General features: G+C 45.4%; 1 protein-coding gene across 3 annotated transcripts in view; it reads right to left on the reverse strand.

The window, feature by feature from the left end:
• PFKFB4 (6-phosphofructo-2-kinase/fructose-2,6-biphosphatase 4) overlaps nt 1-18,553 on the reverse strand; it is a 58,388-nt gene that overhangs the window by 24,216 nt on the left and 15,619 nt on the right. The window contains exons 1-4 of one of the 3 annotated variants that reach the window (XM_072128626.1): nt 5,050-5,257; nt 2,330-2,446; nt 1,076-1,172; nt 77-143 (exon numbers count right to left, since the gene is read on the reverse strand). In XM_072128626.1, coding sequence (XP_071984727.1) covers nt 77-143; nt 1,076-1,172; nt 2,330-2,446; nt 5,050-5,149 — 381 coding nt within the window. In that variant the 5' untranslated portion in view covers nt 5,150-5,257. Of the gene's footprint in view, nt 1-76; nt 144-1,075; nt 1,173-2,329; nt 2,447-5,049; nt 5,258-18,553 lie in introns of those variants that run through there. The other 2 variants (XM_072128627.1, XM_072128628.1) reach the window with 2 other exon arrangements.

Here is an 18,553-nt window from a genome sequence, read left to right on the forward strand (position 1 = left end):
ATTAATTTACCTTGAAAAACCTAAAAGTTATGAAAGTAGATTTTCCTGCATTAATAGTAAAAGTATAAGCACTTACTGCTACATGTCCACCTTCTTCTGCCAGATATTTCTTGACATCATTTAAAGCCAGTAAGGCACATTGTCTGCATAAAAAATATGGAAAATTATATCTACATCTTTACATATGATGTAAAAACATACAATTATGTGTCATACAATTCAGGCTACCAAGAGAATGGGGCAAAGAATGGTATAGTAAGAGCTCGGGCACATGTGGAGGTACTCAGAATCGGGACAGAGGCAGCTTTGTCCTAAATCTGGGCCACAGGACAGGGGGCCTGAAGGCTTCTGAAGGAAACATTTCTGGTATTCTGGCTCCAGGTCCAGCAATGTATTACAAAATAAAGTTCCCATTCCTTCAAGGGTTCAATGAAAGCAGCCCTAAGTGTATGCATGTCATCTTACTATAAAATATGACAAAATATTTAATCACTTCTGCAAAGTATTATTAAAGAAGTTAATTTTTACCATGCAATAGTCTTAATATCTAAATAGTATGTATACAGTGGTTATTGGCAACTGAGGCCTCTAAATTTGACCCATCTCAAGCAAAATATGACTCTTCTGTTCTTATTTTTACAAGACTTTGGAGGAATTTTTTTAATAGGTAAACAGGTGGATTTAAGAGCAGTTTTTATTGAAATAGCCATTAATGATATTAACATTTTGTGTTAAATTTCACCACACTAAATTCCTCAAATTCCACAATAATCAGGACTTGTACACAAAGTTAGACTAGACAGTCTTAATCAGAGATCATCCAGCATCAGACAATGTAAACTTTGCACGGTCAAACGTTTAGACACTATTGGTAAATCAGTGTCTTGCAAAACTTTCTGTTTCATAATTCACTTATAGAGTTTACACGTTTTTTTTTTCTACTTTATGTGAAATGTGATCACAAACATCTGTGCCTTTGGCTACAATGACCATTTTACTACATTCCACCCAACGCCTGCATAAAATATTCTCGTTTCCTGGTATATGAAGAATCTTTTTTTTATCAAATACTCACTTCCGTATTTTCTGTCCCTCTTCATTATCAGGAAGAAAAAACTCAAAGGACCTGAAAGATTTGACAAGATCCCTGCGGTACTGCCCGACATTAAACTCTGCAGAAGAGAAAGTAGAAAACAATATAAGCAGAAAGTTCTTCGAGTGCCCTCTGCTCTGGGATGATCGGGCATATCAACAATGTCCTAACTTAAAAGGGTTTTCCCAAAAACACAAGTTAAGCCCAATCCACAGGATAAGGCCTAACTTACTGATCTGTGGGGTCTCAGTACCAACTTGTGTTCATGGGAAAATCCCTTTAAATAGTGCAGTCCTGTATCTACACAAAGTGGGCAGAGTCAGGTTTGGGGTACCATGAACATGTGAGGTGCACATTTTGTTTGATCACTGCCTGTCAATTACTGAATCAATAATAATCAGTGCCAGCCTACAAGTTCATTCTGACAACCTTTACCCTATAAGATCTGCATAAGTAAGTAATGGATAGTAAAATTTTGCTGCCTTTGATCAATGGTAAAAGGTGAAAATACAACAACTATCCAGCAAGGTACAATGTCAAGACCTGTCGCCTGGTGTGCAGCAAACACCATATGGTGGACATCCAGAGTGATTACTCTGAAGAAATGGGAGTAGGATATAGTGCAATTGTGGGATTAAGCAATCTTGACGGCTTCTCTCTATAGACATCAGTAGAGTTCACTGGCTGAAAGCCGTCTGACTGTACTGTAAAAAAAACTGTATTCTGAAATACAGACAAAAACTAACTAAATGAAACATGTCAAAAATCACTCTTGAGAGTTAGAATATATAATCTAACAGCTATCAACTGCATTTCCCATTGTCCTCGGTTTCCCCCAACTGTAGGCAGCATACGCAATGGCCAGTCACACCTAAGCTCCGCTCTAGCAGTTGTGAACACTATGGGGCACATTTACTTACCTGGTCCTTGTGCGATCCCCGATTCCGGAATGTCCGACGAAGATGAAGTCTGCCGCGATTCACTACGAGCGTGTGTCTCTTTCCAGATCATGTTCGCCAGAGTTCACCTTCTTCGTGGTGCATGTAAGTGCTTGGCTTGCAACACAATTGTCCGTTATCAAGGCAATAAATCGGGCAGATCTTCATTACCAAAAATTGGAAATTTCCCCCCTTTCATTCCTTGAACGGCCATTATATTTTACTCACATCATTCTGTCCAATAGATTTCACATTGGTAAGAGCACCGCACGTTCACACTCACATCCGGAAGACTCACCTTTGGTTGGAACTCCAATCCAGTTGAGATAGCGAGTCAATTTCTTGGAGATGTAAGTCTTGCCTCGGGCAGGAAGACCCACCATAACAATGAGGGTAGGGCAATTGGTCATACATACTGCAAAGAAAAGACAACAAGGAGAGGATATTAAAATGAGACCCTACAGAAGTTGTATCACAAAGAAAAGTAATATAAAGCCATCGATGGACATTCCCATACATAAAAATCCATAGATTGTCCACATAGATTGCAAACTTGACCTAAACAGTACAGCACCCCAGAAGCAATGGGGGACATCAGTGGTTCTACATTAGTTTCTAAAAACTGCAAACATTCACTTAAAACTACAGCAGGGCCACCAGCCAGAATGGCCAGCAGATACATCATGAGGTCCAAGCCTTCTGATGTATCCGTCGTGACGGTGGGGTTTATCGTATGCCAGCACACGTAGCTCCATTGTACAACTGTCCCCCAATATCTATCTACTGTATCACACATACCAATATTTTCATTGTGACAAAAAATGTAGAGATCAACCATCAAAATCCATCGTGATAAACCAGGGACACTTACCCATAGATCCAGGCAGTGTGACTGTGGTAATCTTCTTATATTTGTTATCCATGGTCTCCTTCCTTCTAACATCAATTTTTATAAACAATCTAAAGATTATTAACACTGTTACACTGTGCAGGAGCAATTCCCCCTCCCACGGTGTGCTGAAACTTCCTCTGCTGCTGTGAGATTACATCAGGCAAAGGGAGGGGGTACTAATGGAGCAGTGTAACAGCCTATGAAGCTGCAGCAAAAGAGGCTTTTGCAATACCTTGTTCTTTAGCATAATATTACAAGTTAATGTCAGAAGGAAGGAGGCCGTGGATAACAAATATAAGAAGATTACCACAGACCTGGTGCCTGGATCTATGAGTAAGTGTCCCTGGTTTATCATGATAGATTTTCATGGTAGATTTTACTTAAAGACAGTTTGGCCGATATGTTTCGGTTAAAAGTATGTTTTTGTTTCAATTATGTTTTATTAAAGAATATCAACAGTTACATACAAACATTTAAAGTACAGGTAATCCCCAACTTAAGAACACCCGACTTACAGACAATCCCTAGTTACAGAGGGATCTCTCTGCCCCTGTGGCCTCTGGTGAAGCTCTCTGGATGTTACTTTAGTCCCAGGCTGCAATGATCAGCTGTAAGGTGGCTGTAATGAAGTTTTATGTTTTATCCTTGTTCCCATGACAACACAACATTTTGAAACTCTAATTTTTCTGAAGCTACAATAATAAAATATACCACTTCTGACTTACATACAAATTTAACTTAAGAACAAACCTAAAGAGCCTCTCCTGTACATAACCCAGGGTCTGGTGTATACATTTTGGACATCTTCAGCTCGCCTGGGTCAGCACACAATGACTGGCTGAAATGGGCAATAACTGTGCCCACATATGAGCTCTGCAGCAGGGGGCAAAGACTGGCAGGGATCTACCAGGACAGGATCAATTCTAAAAATCCATTTAAAAAGGACCATGTAACCCATTTAAAAATTAACTATATTACAGCACAGAAAATAACAGGAAGGGGAGGATCAGGGATCTGCACCTATTATGCATTTTTGGCACATTTTGAGGGCTAAATATATATATAAAAAGGCAACCCCCTGGACTGTTATATACATTATACACCACTATATTATGTAATGTATAAATGATGGCACAATATCATCACTGAAGAGATGAACGCTACCCCAGACTGCAGCTCTATAGATCAGGCATTATAGAGGGGAAAGTGAACACACCCCCTGTCACTGCAGAGAAGATGACCGGCTCCGCTGTAACGCCATGGAGCAGGACGCGGCACCCTCCGCATCTCACCCACTGCAGGACACAACCAGGGAAGCAAGGAATAAGTAGTTTAGGTTATTATTAGCAGTAATGACACCCGGAGGAGAGGAGCCATCAGGAGCTGGGGAAGTCTGCATCACTCTGCCAACCATCTCCAAAATAATGGGACACTGCACCACCGCCACCAGGCAGATATACCACCACGCGCTGCCCTGAGATATATGCACATATATCAGTAATAGAGGAGAGGGCGTCTATAAGCCTGATCTCCTAGGTCACCTATAGGCACCCTGGAGTCCTTCCAGTACTTGTCCATGGCTCCTGTCACGCATTGCAGATTATATCCAAAACCCGCATTACCAGACATAAACTGCAGAGAAGTGTGGCGCTGCTCCTCACAGTCCAGGTACAAAGATCACCCGCCTGGCACTAAGCACATGGATGTGGGTGCTGTGAGGACGCCTGGCACCGCCACCTATGAGCTGGCACTGGTCATCTAGCTCAGCTTCATGGCACCATTGTGGGTCCTGTGCCATCTTTCTGTACCTGGCACTGTACCTGGCATGCAATCACCTTACACATAACTGGGGCTGGTATATGCAGTCATGACTCCCTGCCAATATGTGCCACCCTGGGCACAGTATGAGTGCACCACCTTCTCCTTGGCATGGCTGAGGTCAGCACTGATGTGACATGGACCATTGCCTCTATACATCACATGCCAGCCCGTGCCAGATGATGCCCATTAATTCTTGATGAGGGCACACTATTCAGTTACCCATAGACACTCCCCCTAGCGATCACTTGGTCGTATCGATCACATCGGACGATCTATAAAAGCGCCGCACACACACACGCCGTTACCTCTCCGCTGGGCGCTGTGCTGTACAGGGTGTCCATTGTTATATGGGACCCAGATTTTCTTGAGCGGGTTCTGGGTGAGCTCCCGGGGTGAGTCTGCCATCACTGGGCCGGGCACCGGGCACGCGATACAAGCAGCAAGTGCCGGTACCGCACAGAACAGTAGCCGAGAGCCCGCACAGCGCCAGCATATCCTGGGCGGGACTGAGCACCAACGCCCCGCCCCGGGGAGGGGCCAGGTACCATAAAGACACATGGAGAAGCGCATCACTCACAGACACCGGCCGTACTGCTCCTACAAGTAGCGCACGCCCTGTAATCCGCTGCCTATAGCTCACATCAGCAGCACGTGACACATGTCATTTGTGCCAGGAAGGGATACGTACAGGGGGCTGTCAGAGGTCTCCCTCCGCCTGGAATCATGAATATATATATATATATATATATATGGGGGTCTATATTCTACCTCTGACTTCATACATAAGTTTTGTTAGTGGTCTTTTCTACCTAGCAGGCTATAAGAAGTTTGTTTTTGGCATGACACAGTACATACTGCCCCAGTACACAGCCATCTGGGCTCTGCTGTGTGCAAGATGATGGGTTATTCACTTTCAGCAAACAATTGGTATTATGTTTGTGTAATGAAAAGTTATAAATAGAGATGAGCGAACATGCTCGTCCGAGCTTGATGCTCGGTCGAGCATTAGGGTACTCGAAACTGCTCGTTGCTCGGACGAATACTTCGCCCGCTCGAGAAAATGGCAGCTCCCGCCGTTTTGCTTTTTGGCGGCCAGAAACAGAGCCAATCACAAGCCAGGAGACTCTGCACTCCACCCAGCATGACGTGGTACCCTTACACGTCGATAGCAGTGGTTGGCTGGCCAGATCAGGTGACCCTGGGATAGACTAGCCGCTGCCCGCGCTGCTCGGATCATTCTGTGTCTGGATGCCGCTAGGGAGAGAGCTGCTGCTGGTCAGGGAAAGCGTTAGGGTGTTCTATTAGCTTACTGTTAGGCAGGAGTGATTCTCAAAGAACCCAACAGCCCTTCTTAGGGCTACAATAACGTTCTACTTTTTTTATTTTAATTTGCATCTAGTACCATTTTGTGAGGAATTAGCAGGGGGACTTGCTACCGTTGTGTTTAGCTCTTAGTGGCACACATATCCATAGCAAAGACCGAAGTGGGAAAATTTAGTAGGGGTTGGATTTCAATTAGGCACTAACTCAGTGTCATCTCATCTGGCATAGTAGTGTGCTTTGATACTTGGCTAGAAAATAGCCATAGGAGAATACAAAGAGCTTACTTACGCATACAGTAGCGTTCTATATATTTGATTTCTGGTTGATCTGCTGGTGGCTGTACTTTCTGCAGTGCATGTACTAGCCAATTCTGAGCAATTTGTAGTGAGACTTGCGACCGCTGTGTTCTGCGCTTAGTGACGCACATATCCATAGCAAAGACCGAAGTGGGAAAATTTAGTAGGGGTTGGATTTCAATTAGGCACTAACTCAGTGTCATCTCATCTGGCATAGTAGTGTGCTTTGATACTTGGCTAGAAAATAGCCATAGGAGAATACAAAGAGCTTACTTACGCATACAGTAGCGTTCTATATATTTGATTTCTGGTTGATCTGCTGGTGGCTGTACTTTCTGCAGTGCATGTACTAGCCAATTCTGAGCAATTTGTAGTGAGACTTGCGACCGCTGTGTTCTGCGCTTAGTGACGCACATATCCATAGCAAAGACCGAAGTGGGAAAATTTAGTAGGGGTTGGATTTCAATTAGGCACTAACTCAGTGTCATCTCATCTGGCATAGTAGTGTGCTTTGATACTTGGCTAGAAAATAGCCATAGCAATAGGATAGCATTGTTTGGTTTTAAAAACTCAAAAAAAAACAAAAAACACAAAAAAAAAAAAAAAACACACAAAAAAAAACAAAAAAAAGTAAAAAAAAAAATAAAGTTATAACTCTCATTTTAAAAATGTTTAACCCGAGGGCTAGGGGTAGAGGACGAGGGCGGGGACGTGGGCGTCCAACTACTGCAGGGGTCAGAGGCCGTGGTCCTGGGCGGGGTGAGACACCACCTGCTGATGAGGGAGCAGGGGAACGCCGCAGAGCTACACTCCCTAGGTTCATGTCTGAAGTTACTGGGACTCGTGGTAGAGCACTGTTGAGGCCAGAACAGTGCGAACAGGTGATGTCGTGGATTGCTGACAATGCTTCGAGCAATTTGTCCACCACCAGTCAGTCTTCCACGCAGTCCACCCATGTCACCGAAATCGCCACTCCTCCAGCTCCTGCACCTCAGCCTCCTCCCCCCCAGTCTGCCCCCTCCCAGGAAAATTTGGCATTTGAACCGGCATACTCTGAGGAACTGTTTTCTGGACCCTTCCCACAGTCACAAACCACTTGTCCGGTTGCTGCTGAGCAATTTTCCGATGCCCAGGTTTTCCAACAGTCACAGTCTGTGGGTGATGATGACCTTCTTGACGTAGTGGAAGTGTGTAAAGAGGTGTCCGACGATGAGGAGACACGGTTGTCAGACAGTGGGGAAGTTGTTGTCAGGGCAGGAAGTCCGAGGGGGGAGCAGACTGAGGGATCGGAGGATGATGAGGTGACAGACCCAAGCTGGGTTGAGAGGCCGGGTGAACACAGTGCTTCTGAGACGGAGGAGAGTCCTCGACCAGAACAGGTTGGAAGAGGCAGTGGTGGGGCCAGACGGAGAGGCAGGGCCAGAGCTGGTGCATCAGCGCCAAATGTGTCAACTAGTGAAGCTCCCGTGGCGAGGGCTCCTGCGGCGAGGGCTAGATCTTCAGAAGTCTGGAGGTTCTTTAAGGAAACACCGGATGACCGACGGACTGTGGTGTGCAACATTTGCCAAACCAGGCTCAGCAGGGGTTCCACCACTACTAGCTTAACTACCACCAGTATGCGCAGGCATATGAATGCTAAACACCCCACTCAGTGGCAACAAGCCCGTTCACCTCCGGCCGTGCACACCACTGCTCCTTCCCCTGTGTCAGCTGCTAGTCAGCCCCCTGCCCAGGACCCTGCCACAAAAACCCCATCGTCGCCTCCACGATCCTCCACAGCATCCACCAGCGTTCAGCTCTCCATACCCCAGACGCTGGAGCGGAAACGCAAATATAGTGCAACCCACCCGCACGCCCAAGCCCTTAATGTGCACATCTCCAGATTGCTTAGCCCGGAGATGCTGCCCTATAGGCTAGTAGAGACCGAGGCCTTTCGCAACCTCATGGCGGCGGCCGCCCCTCGGTATTCGGTCCCCAGCCGCCACTACTTTTCCCGATGTGCCGTCCCAGCCCTGCACCAGCACGTGTCAGACAACATCATCCGTGCCCTGACCAACGCCGTTTCTGACAAGGTCCACCTGACCACGGACACGTGGACGAGTGCTGCCGGGCAGGGCCACTATATATCGCTGACGGCACATTGGGTTAACTTGGTGGAGGCTGGGACCGAGCCTGACACTGGGGCTGCTCATATACTGCCGACGCCGAGGATTGCGGGGCCTACCTCGGTCCAGGTGTTTCAGGCCTACTATGCCTCCTCCTCCTCCCACCCCTCCTCCACCTCCTCCTCCGAACTACCATCCGTGGGCACGGCGCCATCAGTCGGTAGCTCTAGGCACAGCAGCAGTGCCGTCGCTAAGCGACAGCAGGCGGTGCTCAAACTGCTGAGCCTAGGCGACAAAAGGCACACCGCCCAAGAGCTATTACAGGGCATCACGGCGCAGACTGATCTGTGGCTGGCACCGCTGAACCTCAAGCCGGGAATGGTTGTGTGTGACAACGGCCGTAACCTGGTGGCGGCTCTGCAACTCGGCAGACTGACACATGTGCCATGCCTGGCCCATGTGTTAAATCTGATAGTTCAGCGTTTCCTCAAGACATACCCCAATCTGTCTGATTTGCTCACGAAGGTGCGCCGCATCTGTGCGCATTTCAGGAAGTCCAGCCCAGATGCTGCCACTCTCAGGGCAGCGCAGCGCCGCCTCCAACTGCCCACTCACCGACTGTTGTGCGACGTGCCCACGAGGTGGAATTCAACACTGACCATGTTATCCAGAGTTTACCAGCAGCGCAGAGCGATTGTAGACTGCCAGATGTCAACTTCCACCAGAACTGGTAGTCAGGTCAGTCAGCTTCCTCAAGTCTACAATGAGGAGTGGACGTGGATGTCTGATATCTGTCAGGTGCTGAGTAACTTTGAGGAGTCAACACAGATGGTCAGTGGCGATGCCGCCATCATCAGCCTCACCATCCCGCTGCTTGGCCTGTTGAAAAACTCTCTGGTCAGCATGAAGTCGGAAGCTTTGCGCTCGTCACAAGAGACAGGGGAAGAATATTCCCTTGTTGATAGCCAAAGCACCCTCAGGTCTGTTTCTCAGCGCATATCGGAGGAGGTGGAGGTGGAGGAGGATGAGGAGGAAGAGGAGGAGAATGTTGGTGAGACACAAGAGGGGACCATTGTTGAGTCCTTTACTGTTCAGCGTGTATGGGCAGAAGAAGAGGAGTTGGAGGAGTTGGAGGAGGAGGAAATGGACAGTCAGGCCAGTGAGGGGAGTGAATTCTTACGCGTTGGTACAAGCAAAATCTTTCCACTCTCATCCCTGCAGAGGAAAGGAGTGTGAGAATGCATGAATACCAGCAGGCCCTGGTGCACAAGCTGAAACAGTATTTCCCTTCTGACAGCGCTAGCGGCAGAGTGCATAGTTCTGCGGGACAAGTAGCGAGGGAGAGTAGGCGAGCAGGCAGCTTGTCCAGCACTGGCAAGGGTACGCTTTACAAGGCTTTTGCCAGCTTTATGTCACCCCAGCAAGACACTGTCACCTGTCCCCAGTCTCGGCAGAGTAGGGCTGATCTTTACAGAAAGATGGTGAGGGAGTACGTAGCTGACCATACCATCGTCCTAAATGATCACACAGCTCCCTACAACTACTGGGTTTCAAAGCTGGACATGTGGCACGAACTGGCGCTGTACGCCTTGGAGGTTCTTGCCTGCCCTGCCGCTAGCGTCTTGTCCGAGCGGGTTTTCAGTGCAGCTGGTGGCATCATCACCGATAAGCGTACACGCCTGTCGACTGACAGCGCTGACAGGCTGACGCTTATTAAAATGAATAAAGGCTGGATTTCTCAGAATTTCCAATCTCCACCAGGTGAAGGAAGCTCAACCTGAATAATTGATCCACTCCTCCTCCTCCTCATTTTCCTCCTTCTCCTCCTCTTTGTACAGTAAAGCAGAGGAAAATGGCTATTTTTTGACAGGGCCCACTGGCTCTTGCTATAGTACTTCATGCATTTAATTTTTCTGGAGGGCCACCTACCCGGTCCTCTGTTTGAAACAATTTTTGTGAGTGCCACATACAGGCACTCAATCTATTCCATTTTACTGCAGGGCCACCTACCTGCTCCTCTGGTTTGAAACATTTTTGGGACTGCCACATACAGGCACTCAATCTATTCCATTTTACTGGAGGGCCACCTACCTGCTCCTCTGGTTTGAAAAATTTTTGGGACTGCCACATACAGGCACTCAATCTATTCCATTTTACTGCAGGGCCACCTACCTGCTCCTCTGGTTTGAAACATTTTTGGGACTGCCACATACAGGCACTCAATCTATTCCATTTTACTGGAGGGCCACCTACCTGCTCCTCTGGTTTGAAAAATTTTTGGGACTGCCACATACAGGCACTCAATCTATTCCATTTTACTGCAGGGCCACCTACCTGCTCCTCTGGTTTGAAACATTTTTGGGACTGCCACATACAGGCACTCAATCTATTCCATTTTACTGGAGGGCCACCTACCTGCTCCTCTGGTTTGAAAAATGTTTGGGACTGCCACATACAGGCACTCAATCTATTCCATTTTACTGGAGGGCCACCTACCTGCTCCTCTGGTTTGAAAAATGTTTGGGACTGCCACATACAGGCACTATCCAAATTAAATTGTCTCCATAGCAGCCTCCACACGTTGTCTCCATTGCTACCTCCAAAAGTCGTCCATATAGCTGCCTCCATACATCGTCCCTTTATCAAACGAGGTGTGTCAGGCAGAAATTTGGGTTGTTTTCATGGATTACACATCAAAGTTGTTAACTTTGTCGCCACCCTGCTGTGTTATCCACAAAATATACTGGCAAACTTTTACCATTTAGGGATATTATTTCAGCGCTTCTTGCGCATCTGTTTACATTCCCCTCACCCGCCATATCCTAAACTTATAAGAACGCTACTACACTTGATCTTATACAAAAGGTTCTTAGAAGTGCTGTTTGGGGAGTAGCCTAGAGACAGGGGCTTGAATTGGCGAAAGCTCGCCTGGCAGCGGAGCGCCAGCTCCATGCGCATCATGCGCTTCTTGCGCATCTGTTTACATTCCCCTCACCCGCCATATCCCAAACTTATAAGAACGCTACTACACTTAACTTGGTGCAGGCTGGGACCGAGTCTGACCCTGGGGCTGGTCATATACTGCCGACGCAGAGAATTGCGGGGCCTACCTCGGTCCAGGTCTCAAAGGCCTACTATACCTCCTCCCACCCCTCCTCCACCTCCTCCTCCTCCGAATTACCATCCGTGGGCATGGCGCCATCAGTCGGTAGCTCTAGGCACAGCAGCAGTGCCGTCGCTAAGCGACAGCAGGCGGTGCTGAAACTGCTGAGCCTAGGCGATAAAAGGCACACCGCCCAAGAGCTATTACAGGGCATTCCACATCAAAGTTGTTAACTTTGTCGCCACCCTGCTGTGTAATCCACAAAATATACTTGCAAACTTTTACCATTTAGGGATATTATTTCAGCGCTTCTTGCGCATCTGTTTACATTCCCCTCACCCGCCATATCCTAAACTTATAAGAACGCTACTACACTTGATCTTATACAAAAGGTTCTTAGAAGTGCTGTTTGGGGAGTAGCCTAGAGACAGGGGCTTGGATTGGCAAAAGCTCGCCTGGCTGCAGAGCGCCAGCTCCATCCCAAGATCCAACTAACATAGTTGCAGCACCTTTAATCTACTACTAGTTCACTGCCTCCATAATAATAATAATAATAATCTTTATTTATATAGCGCCATCATATTCCGTAGCGCTTTACAAATCATAGGAAACAAATACAAATGTATTGTAACAGAGCACAACATTTGTATGGAACAACAGGAGTGAGGTCCCTGCTCGCCAGAGCTTACGGTTTATGAAGATGATGGGGTAACACGAGGTAAAAGAATATTTAACGGTCAAGCCATTCTTCTTAGGGAATAGAACAAAATATAATAAATGGAATTGCTGTCGCTTGAACCACTCAGCCGTCATCTTATATACCAGGTCCAGGGTGAATGGGACTGCAGAGAAGTCTGGTGCCTGTTGGTTGCTGGATAACAGATGGGAGGACGACACAGGACGGGTTAGTAGAAGAGTTAAAATTCATGCAGTTAATGAGTGTTATAGGCTTGCCTAAAGAAATGGGTTTTAAGAGCACGTTTGAAACTTTGGAGGTTAGGTATTAGTCTGATAGTCCAGGGCAGAGCATTCCATAGAATTGGTGCAGCTCTAGAGAAGTCTTGGAGACGCGAGTGGGAGGTCCGCACTAGGGTAGAGGTTAATCTAAGATCACTGGCGGATCTAAGAGCACGGGTTGGGCGATAGACTGAGATAAGAGAGGAGAGGTAGGGGGGTGCAGCATTATACAGAGCTTTATGGATGAGGGTTATTATTATTTTAAACTGTATTCGAAAGGAGACTGGCAGCCAGTGCAGCGACTGGCATGAACTGTAAGCATACATGGTCCCCTTATCAAACGAGCTGTGTCAGGCAGAATTTTGGGTTGTTTTCATGGCTTCCATGTTAACTTTGTCGCCACCCTGCTGTGTAATCCACAAAATATACTGGCAAACTTTTATCATGTACCGATATTATTTGAGCGCTTCTTGCTCACCTCCTTTGGTTCCTCTCTGACACCCATTGGTTTGAAGCCTGAGTCCAATTAGGGTATGTCGCCATGCCACTCTCTAGCCTGCTGCCGCTGCCTCTGCCTCTGCATGCCGTCCCCTATAGTGTCAGGGTCAATTATTGGATGTTTTACATGCTATCTAGCTTCATTCTGTCACTCTGTCATGGCCATGCTGTTGCCCATAATTTCGGCATAATGGTGCGATTAAGCAGCCTCAGAGGCATCCATGCATGCTGCCCCTGCTGTTTCCTGTCCATTTCCGTGGTGTTTCCATCCTTTTCTGAGGTTCCCAGGTGTTTGGCCAAGCTTCCCTGTGCAGAGCCTTGGTCCCCTTGAAAAATGCTCGAGTCTCCCATTGACTTCAATGGGGTTCGTTATTCGAGACGAGCACTCGAGCATCGGGAAAAGTTCGTCTCGAATAACGAGTACCCGAGCATTTTAGTGTTCGCTCATCTCTAGTTATAAAACTTTTCCAATATATTTACTGTATCAATTCATGTTGGTTTTCAAGATCTCTGCTTGCTGTTATTCAACAGGAAGCTTCATTTTTTACTTCCAATAGATAGAAAGCTGTCTATGGTCAGGCATATCTCTCAACCATCCGGGATCTAATGAGACATTCCTGGATTTGGGCTCTGTCCCGAGCTGTGGGAGCCCAAATCCTGAGGAATGTCCTGAGACCTCAGCTCTATAGAGCTGCATACAGTGATGATGCATAGAGCCGTCGGCTACTTTGTGCCGCAGAGGGCGATAGATGTGGTGATATGATGTCATCCTGCCTTCAGAGCAGTACACAGGAGGAGAGGTGCTGCACCGGAGCAGGGAGACATGAGTATGGAGGGTTTTTTTTAATTAAGAAACAACAATCTAAACTCGGTAAAACCCCTTTAAGTTCAGCTATAGGAGACTTGTGTTTTTCTTATCATTTAGGGTCCCAGTCATGAAATCTCTAACAGTTAGGACACAGACTGCTTATCTTACTTACATGAGTGTTGATCCTATAGATAACGCCTTTAAATGTTGTTTGGGTTTGCTGATTCCTAAAGCCCCTTCTACACTGGCGTTTTTCACACGCGAGTTCTGCGCGTGCATTTGACGCGCAGAACTTGCATTGCACTCTGTCCCATTGTATTCAATGGGTCTTTCTTCACTAGCGTTGGTTTTCACGCGCGTGCTTGCGTTCGTTTGCACGCGCGTCAAGATCGCAGCATGCTCTATTTTTGCGAGTCACACGCGTTTTTCACGCCCCATTCAAGTCTATGGAGATGCATCAAGAACGCATTGCACTCGCAATCATTGCAAGTGCAATGCGAGTGCAATGCGTTTTAAACGTAAGGGTTGCTAGGTGACCAGAATAACAGTATTTCCCCTGCTCGCGAACGATCATTTAATTAAAAAAACACAATGAAGAACAGTGAAGAATAGAATAAAAACAGTGAACACAGTGAACACAGGATCATTTAAGAGAAAAACACAGTGCAGAACACAGTGCAGAATAGATTACAGATGTTCGGCACATCTGCTTACTTGTCGGGAGATACGCGCGGAACGGTGCGGCCAAAATAGCATGTGAAGAACAATATATATGTGTGAAGAACACATTGCAGATGTATTTAAACATCTGCAATTTGTTCTTCACACACATATATATTGTTCTTCACATGCTATTTCTGGCGCACCGTTCCGCGCGTATCTCCCGACAAGTAAGCAGATGTGCCGAACATCTGTAATCTATTCTGCACTGTGTTCTGCACTGTGTTTTTCTCTTAAATGATCCTGTGTTCACTGTTTTTATTCTATTCTTCACTGTTCTTCACATCTGCTAACTTGTCGGGAGATAATATACACGGGGAACAGTGAAGAATAGATCGCAGATGTTTGCAACTTATCAGAAGACATTATTTTTCTATTAAATAACCCATTTTAATCCCAAACCATGGTCCCTTTGAAAAATGCTCGATTCTCCCATTGACTCGCGCGTGAAAAATGCGCCGAAAACGCAAAAAAAACCGCTAACAACACGCGCGTGAAAAACGCAAAAACGCTAATTACTCCAAGGAAAAATGGAACAAAAACGCAGCCAAAAACGTCAGTTTTTCACGCATTGCACCCTGGCGTGAAACGCAACGCTAGTGTGGAAGAGGCCTAACCCTAACGGCTTATGCCCAATGATTGACTTCTTCCCCAGGATACAAGCTCATACAGGAAGATGCTGGTGTAGCAGAACTGCAGGAATGAAGGGATCACCCAGAGTCCAAGATTTATTGTAGCATCAATGGATTTGTCAGGGTTCCATAGTGATTTCTGTCAAAGTTGCCAGAAACCCCATGAAACTCTGCCGTTGCTAATGTGAATAGAGCCATAGGAGTCTTAGCACCTTACATGGCACATCCTTGTATCACTTTTTACAAATCTGATGACATATTCCTGACCTATTACCCATATTACAACTGTAAGCCTTGTAAAATACCTCAACCTTTGAAGCCTTGTCTACAGTTTAGCAATACCCATGATAACATGTGAACTCATTAATAGGCTCAAGTAGCGATTACATATATAACTGAGATACCAGGCTGAGGGTTGCTTCACATGCAGAAGATTCTGAGATGGAAAAAAAGTTCCATTCATCCAACTTGGTGGATGTGGATTTCTGCAAGTGTAACTAAGCTAAAGGGATATACACAGAATATGGATGCAATTGTGGGTGGATGGAAATAACAGTAATATAGATTTCCGGATTTGTGATTAGAACATGTATATAGATATGCACTTTATTGCTTTTATTGAGAAATGTTCTAAACGTGATGGCTGCTAATCTCTTGAACTGGCTATTCTTTTGTTTACTAACATAATAATGTTATTTTATATTCACAGAAATACCATCGTGTGGCCAGTATTTTGCACTGACCCAAATAGTAGCTATCAGTCCCTGGTGAGAAGGATTACTGCAACACATTTGCCAGATGTCTACCCTAAGGGGTTAGGACCCAAAATCATTTGTTTTCCCAACGGCAACTAATGTCAGCATTGCTGTGGATGCTTGGATAGATCCATTTCTCCGGTACTGCTCTATTCAACCAGACTTACACTAATACCTACAGCATGCAGTATGTATCCTACTTCATCCCTTCCCCAATATCCTCTGACAGGTGGGGAGGTTTTTTACTTCTATATCAGAGATGAAAGCAAAGGGTGAGTGAAATCTTTAAGATGATCAGATCATAATCAGAGGTTTGCAAGAATGACAAGGATTAGGCGGTGACACAAGAGGTTGTACAATGGTCCAGCCATTTTTGTATAAGGGGACAATATAAAATAATTGAATAAATAAAAATTCTAAAGCAGTTTAAAAAAAATAAAAAATTCTGCTGCGTGAACCAGCCATCAGCCGCCATCTTATTTATAGGGTCCAGGGTGAGAAAGACTGCAGAAAAACCTGTAACTTGGTGTTAACTTTAAAAGATAACTATTAAGTGAAAAGCCCTCTGAAAGACCACCGCTTCGAGGAAACCAGTATATTGTCTGATGTCTAATAGAACATCTCAGTTTTACAATATCTAGAGGACAATGCATGGACTTTAAGAGTCTGTACACCTGCAAAGGCAATCTCCATAAGGAGTTTCATCACCCTGCACAAATGTTAAGAATGATTATTAAGTCATGTAGAATTACAGTAGGATACGATTGCCTTCTTGCACCACCTAGTGTTTATTTCCAGATGGTACAAGTGAATAGTAGGCAAGTTCTCCCTGCAGTGCCAGAAAGATACATTTATCCCTAATAAATCACTAAGGCCGGTGATTTTGAATCCGTTTTTTGGGCCGTTTTTAAGCAGTCCATTTAAAAACGCATCCGTTTTTGACCGGTTTTACCAATTATCTTAATTAAAATAGGACAAAAACTGATGCGTTTTCAAAAGACGGGTTCAAAACGCCACTTGTACCGCAGCCCTTAGGTCCGGGTGAGCATACAGCCGCCCACTGGAGAAAGGACAGGTGCCCAGGCATAGACATAGGGAAAAGATATCTTTTCCCCGCTGACGCTACGGTTACCGCACACGGCCGGGTGCCATAGGCTGCTATTCAAATTGTGCGGCCGGATATTGGTCCCACACACATTTGTGTGAAAGGGGCCTAAATATCAATAATTTCTCTCAATCATGTTAACTGAAACAGTAAATAATGCATTTAGAGGATTGCAACTTATCTACACAAGTGCATCTCACAAGGTAAGAGAAAGGAGTAATCTGGCAACTGCCCATTTATAGATCTGATGATCAGCGGGATCCTCCAAAATTTAATAACTCATGTCAATACATGAAAAGGATCTAAATAATTGATTCACGCAAAGATTTTGAACCTATTTTTATAACTTTTTTTCAGCCATTTTTTCAGGGTTACATACAAGATAGGTTCCATAGGTTTGTTCTTACGTTGAATTTGTATGTAAGTCGAAACTGTTTTTTAACTGTTTTTTATAACTGTATTTTATAATTGTAGATCCAGACAAAAAAAAAATTCGCCCCAATGACAATTTGAGTTTCAAAATTTTTTGCTGTAATGGGACCAAGGATTATCAATAAAGCTTCATTACAGACGCCTTACAGCTGATCATTGCAGTCTGGGACTATAGTAACATCCAGAGACTTCACCAGAGGTCACAGGGGGCAGAAAGGTCCGTCTATAACTAGGGGTCATCTGTAAGTCGGGTGTTCTTAAGTAGGGTACTGCCTGTCTATGAAGAGCTGGAGTAAGGCCGCTTCCACACTTGCGTTGCAGATCACGTCAGAGTTTGATCAGGGTGCGATCAGGGTTTGGTCAGTGAAAAACTGACATTTTGCATCAGAGTGCAATCAGCTTTCAGTCAGAGTTTGTTCAGTGTCTCAGTTTTTCACGCGCGTTTTCAATGCAATTTCAATGCGTTTTTCACGAGCAGATAATGCGCGTGAAATGGACTCAGGGCTGAGCTCTATCTTTTCTATGGCAATTGATGCGTGAAAAGTGCATTGCACTTGCATGTGTCTCAGAGTGCAATGCGTTTTTGATGCGTCTCCATAGACTTGTATGGTGCGTTTTTCACGCGCGTGACTTGCAAAAGAGCATGTCGAGATTTAAACACATGTTTTTTTTGTGTGTGCGTGAAAAAAAATGCAAGTCTGTAAAGACCCATTGATTACAATGGGTCAGAGTGCAAAGCAAGTTCTGCGCGTCAAAAGCACGCGCAGAAAACGTGCGTGAAAAACGCAAATATGAAAGGGGCCTTAATGGAGGTGGTTATAGGTTTTCCTTAAAACTCAACTACACAGGCCACATGTCTGACACATAAGAAGGATTCACTGGAGTCTTGTGCTTACTTCAGGCTTCGCTCACATGTGGCATTTTTAATGCGTTTTAAAATGCATTAGAAAGCATCAAGGAAACGCAAAACGCATTCTGTAATGGCATACGTGTTTTCACCAAAACTCAGGCGTTTTTTCCAATGCGTTTGCAGTGCATTTCAAAACACAACAAAAACATGCCAGAAACAGAAACT

Source organism: Engystomops pustulosus, chromosome 10 (assembly GCF_040894005.1).
Source record: "Engystomops pustulosus chromosome 10, aEngPut4.maternal, whole genome shotgun sequence".
In the NCBI taxonomy this organism is placed as follows: domain Eukaryota; kingdom Metazoa; phylum Chordata; class Amphibia; order Anura; family Leptodactylidae; genus Engystomops; species Engystomops pustulosus.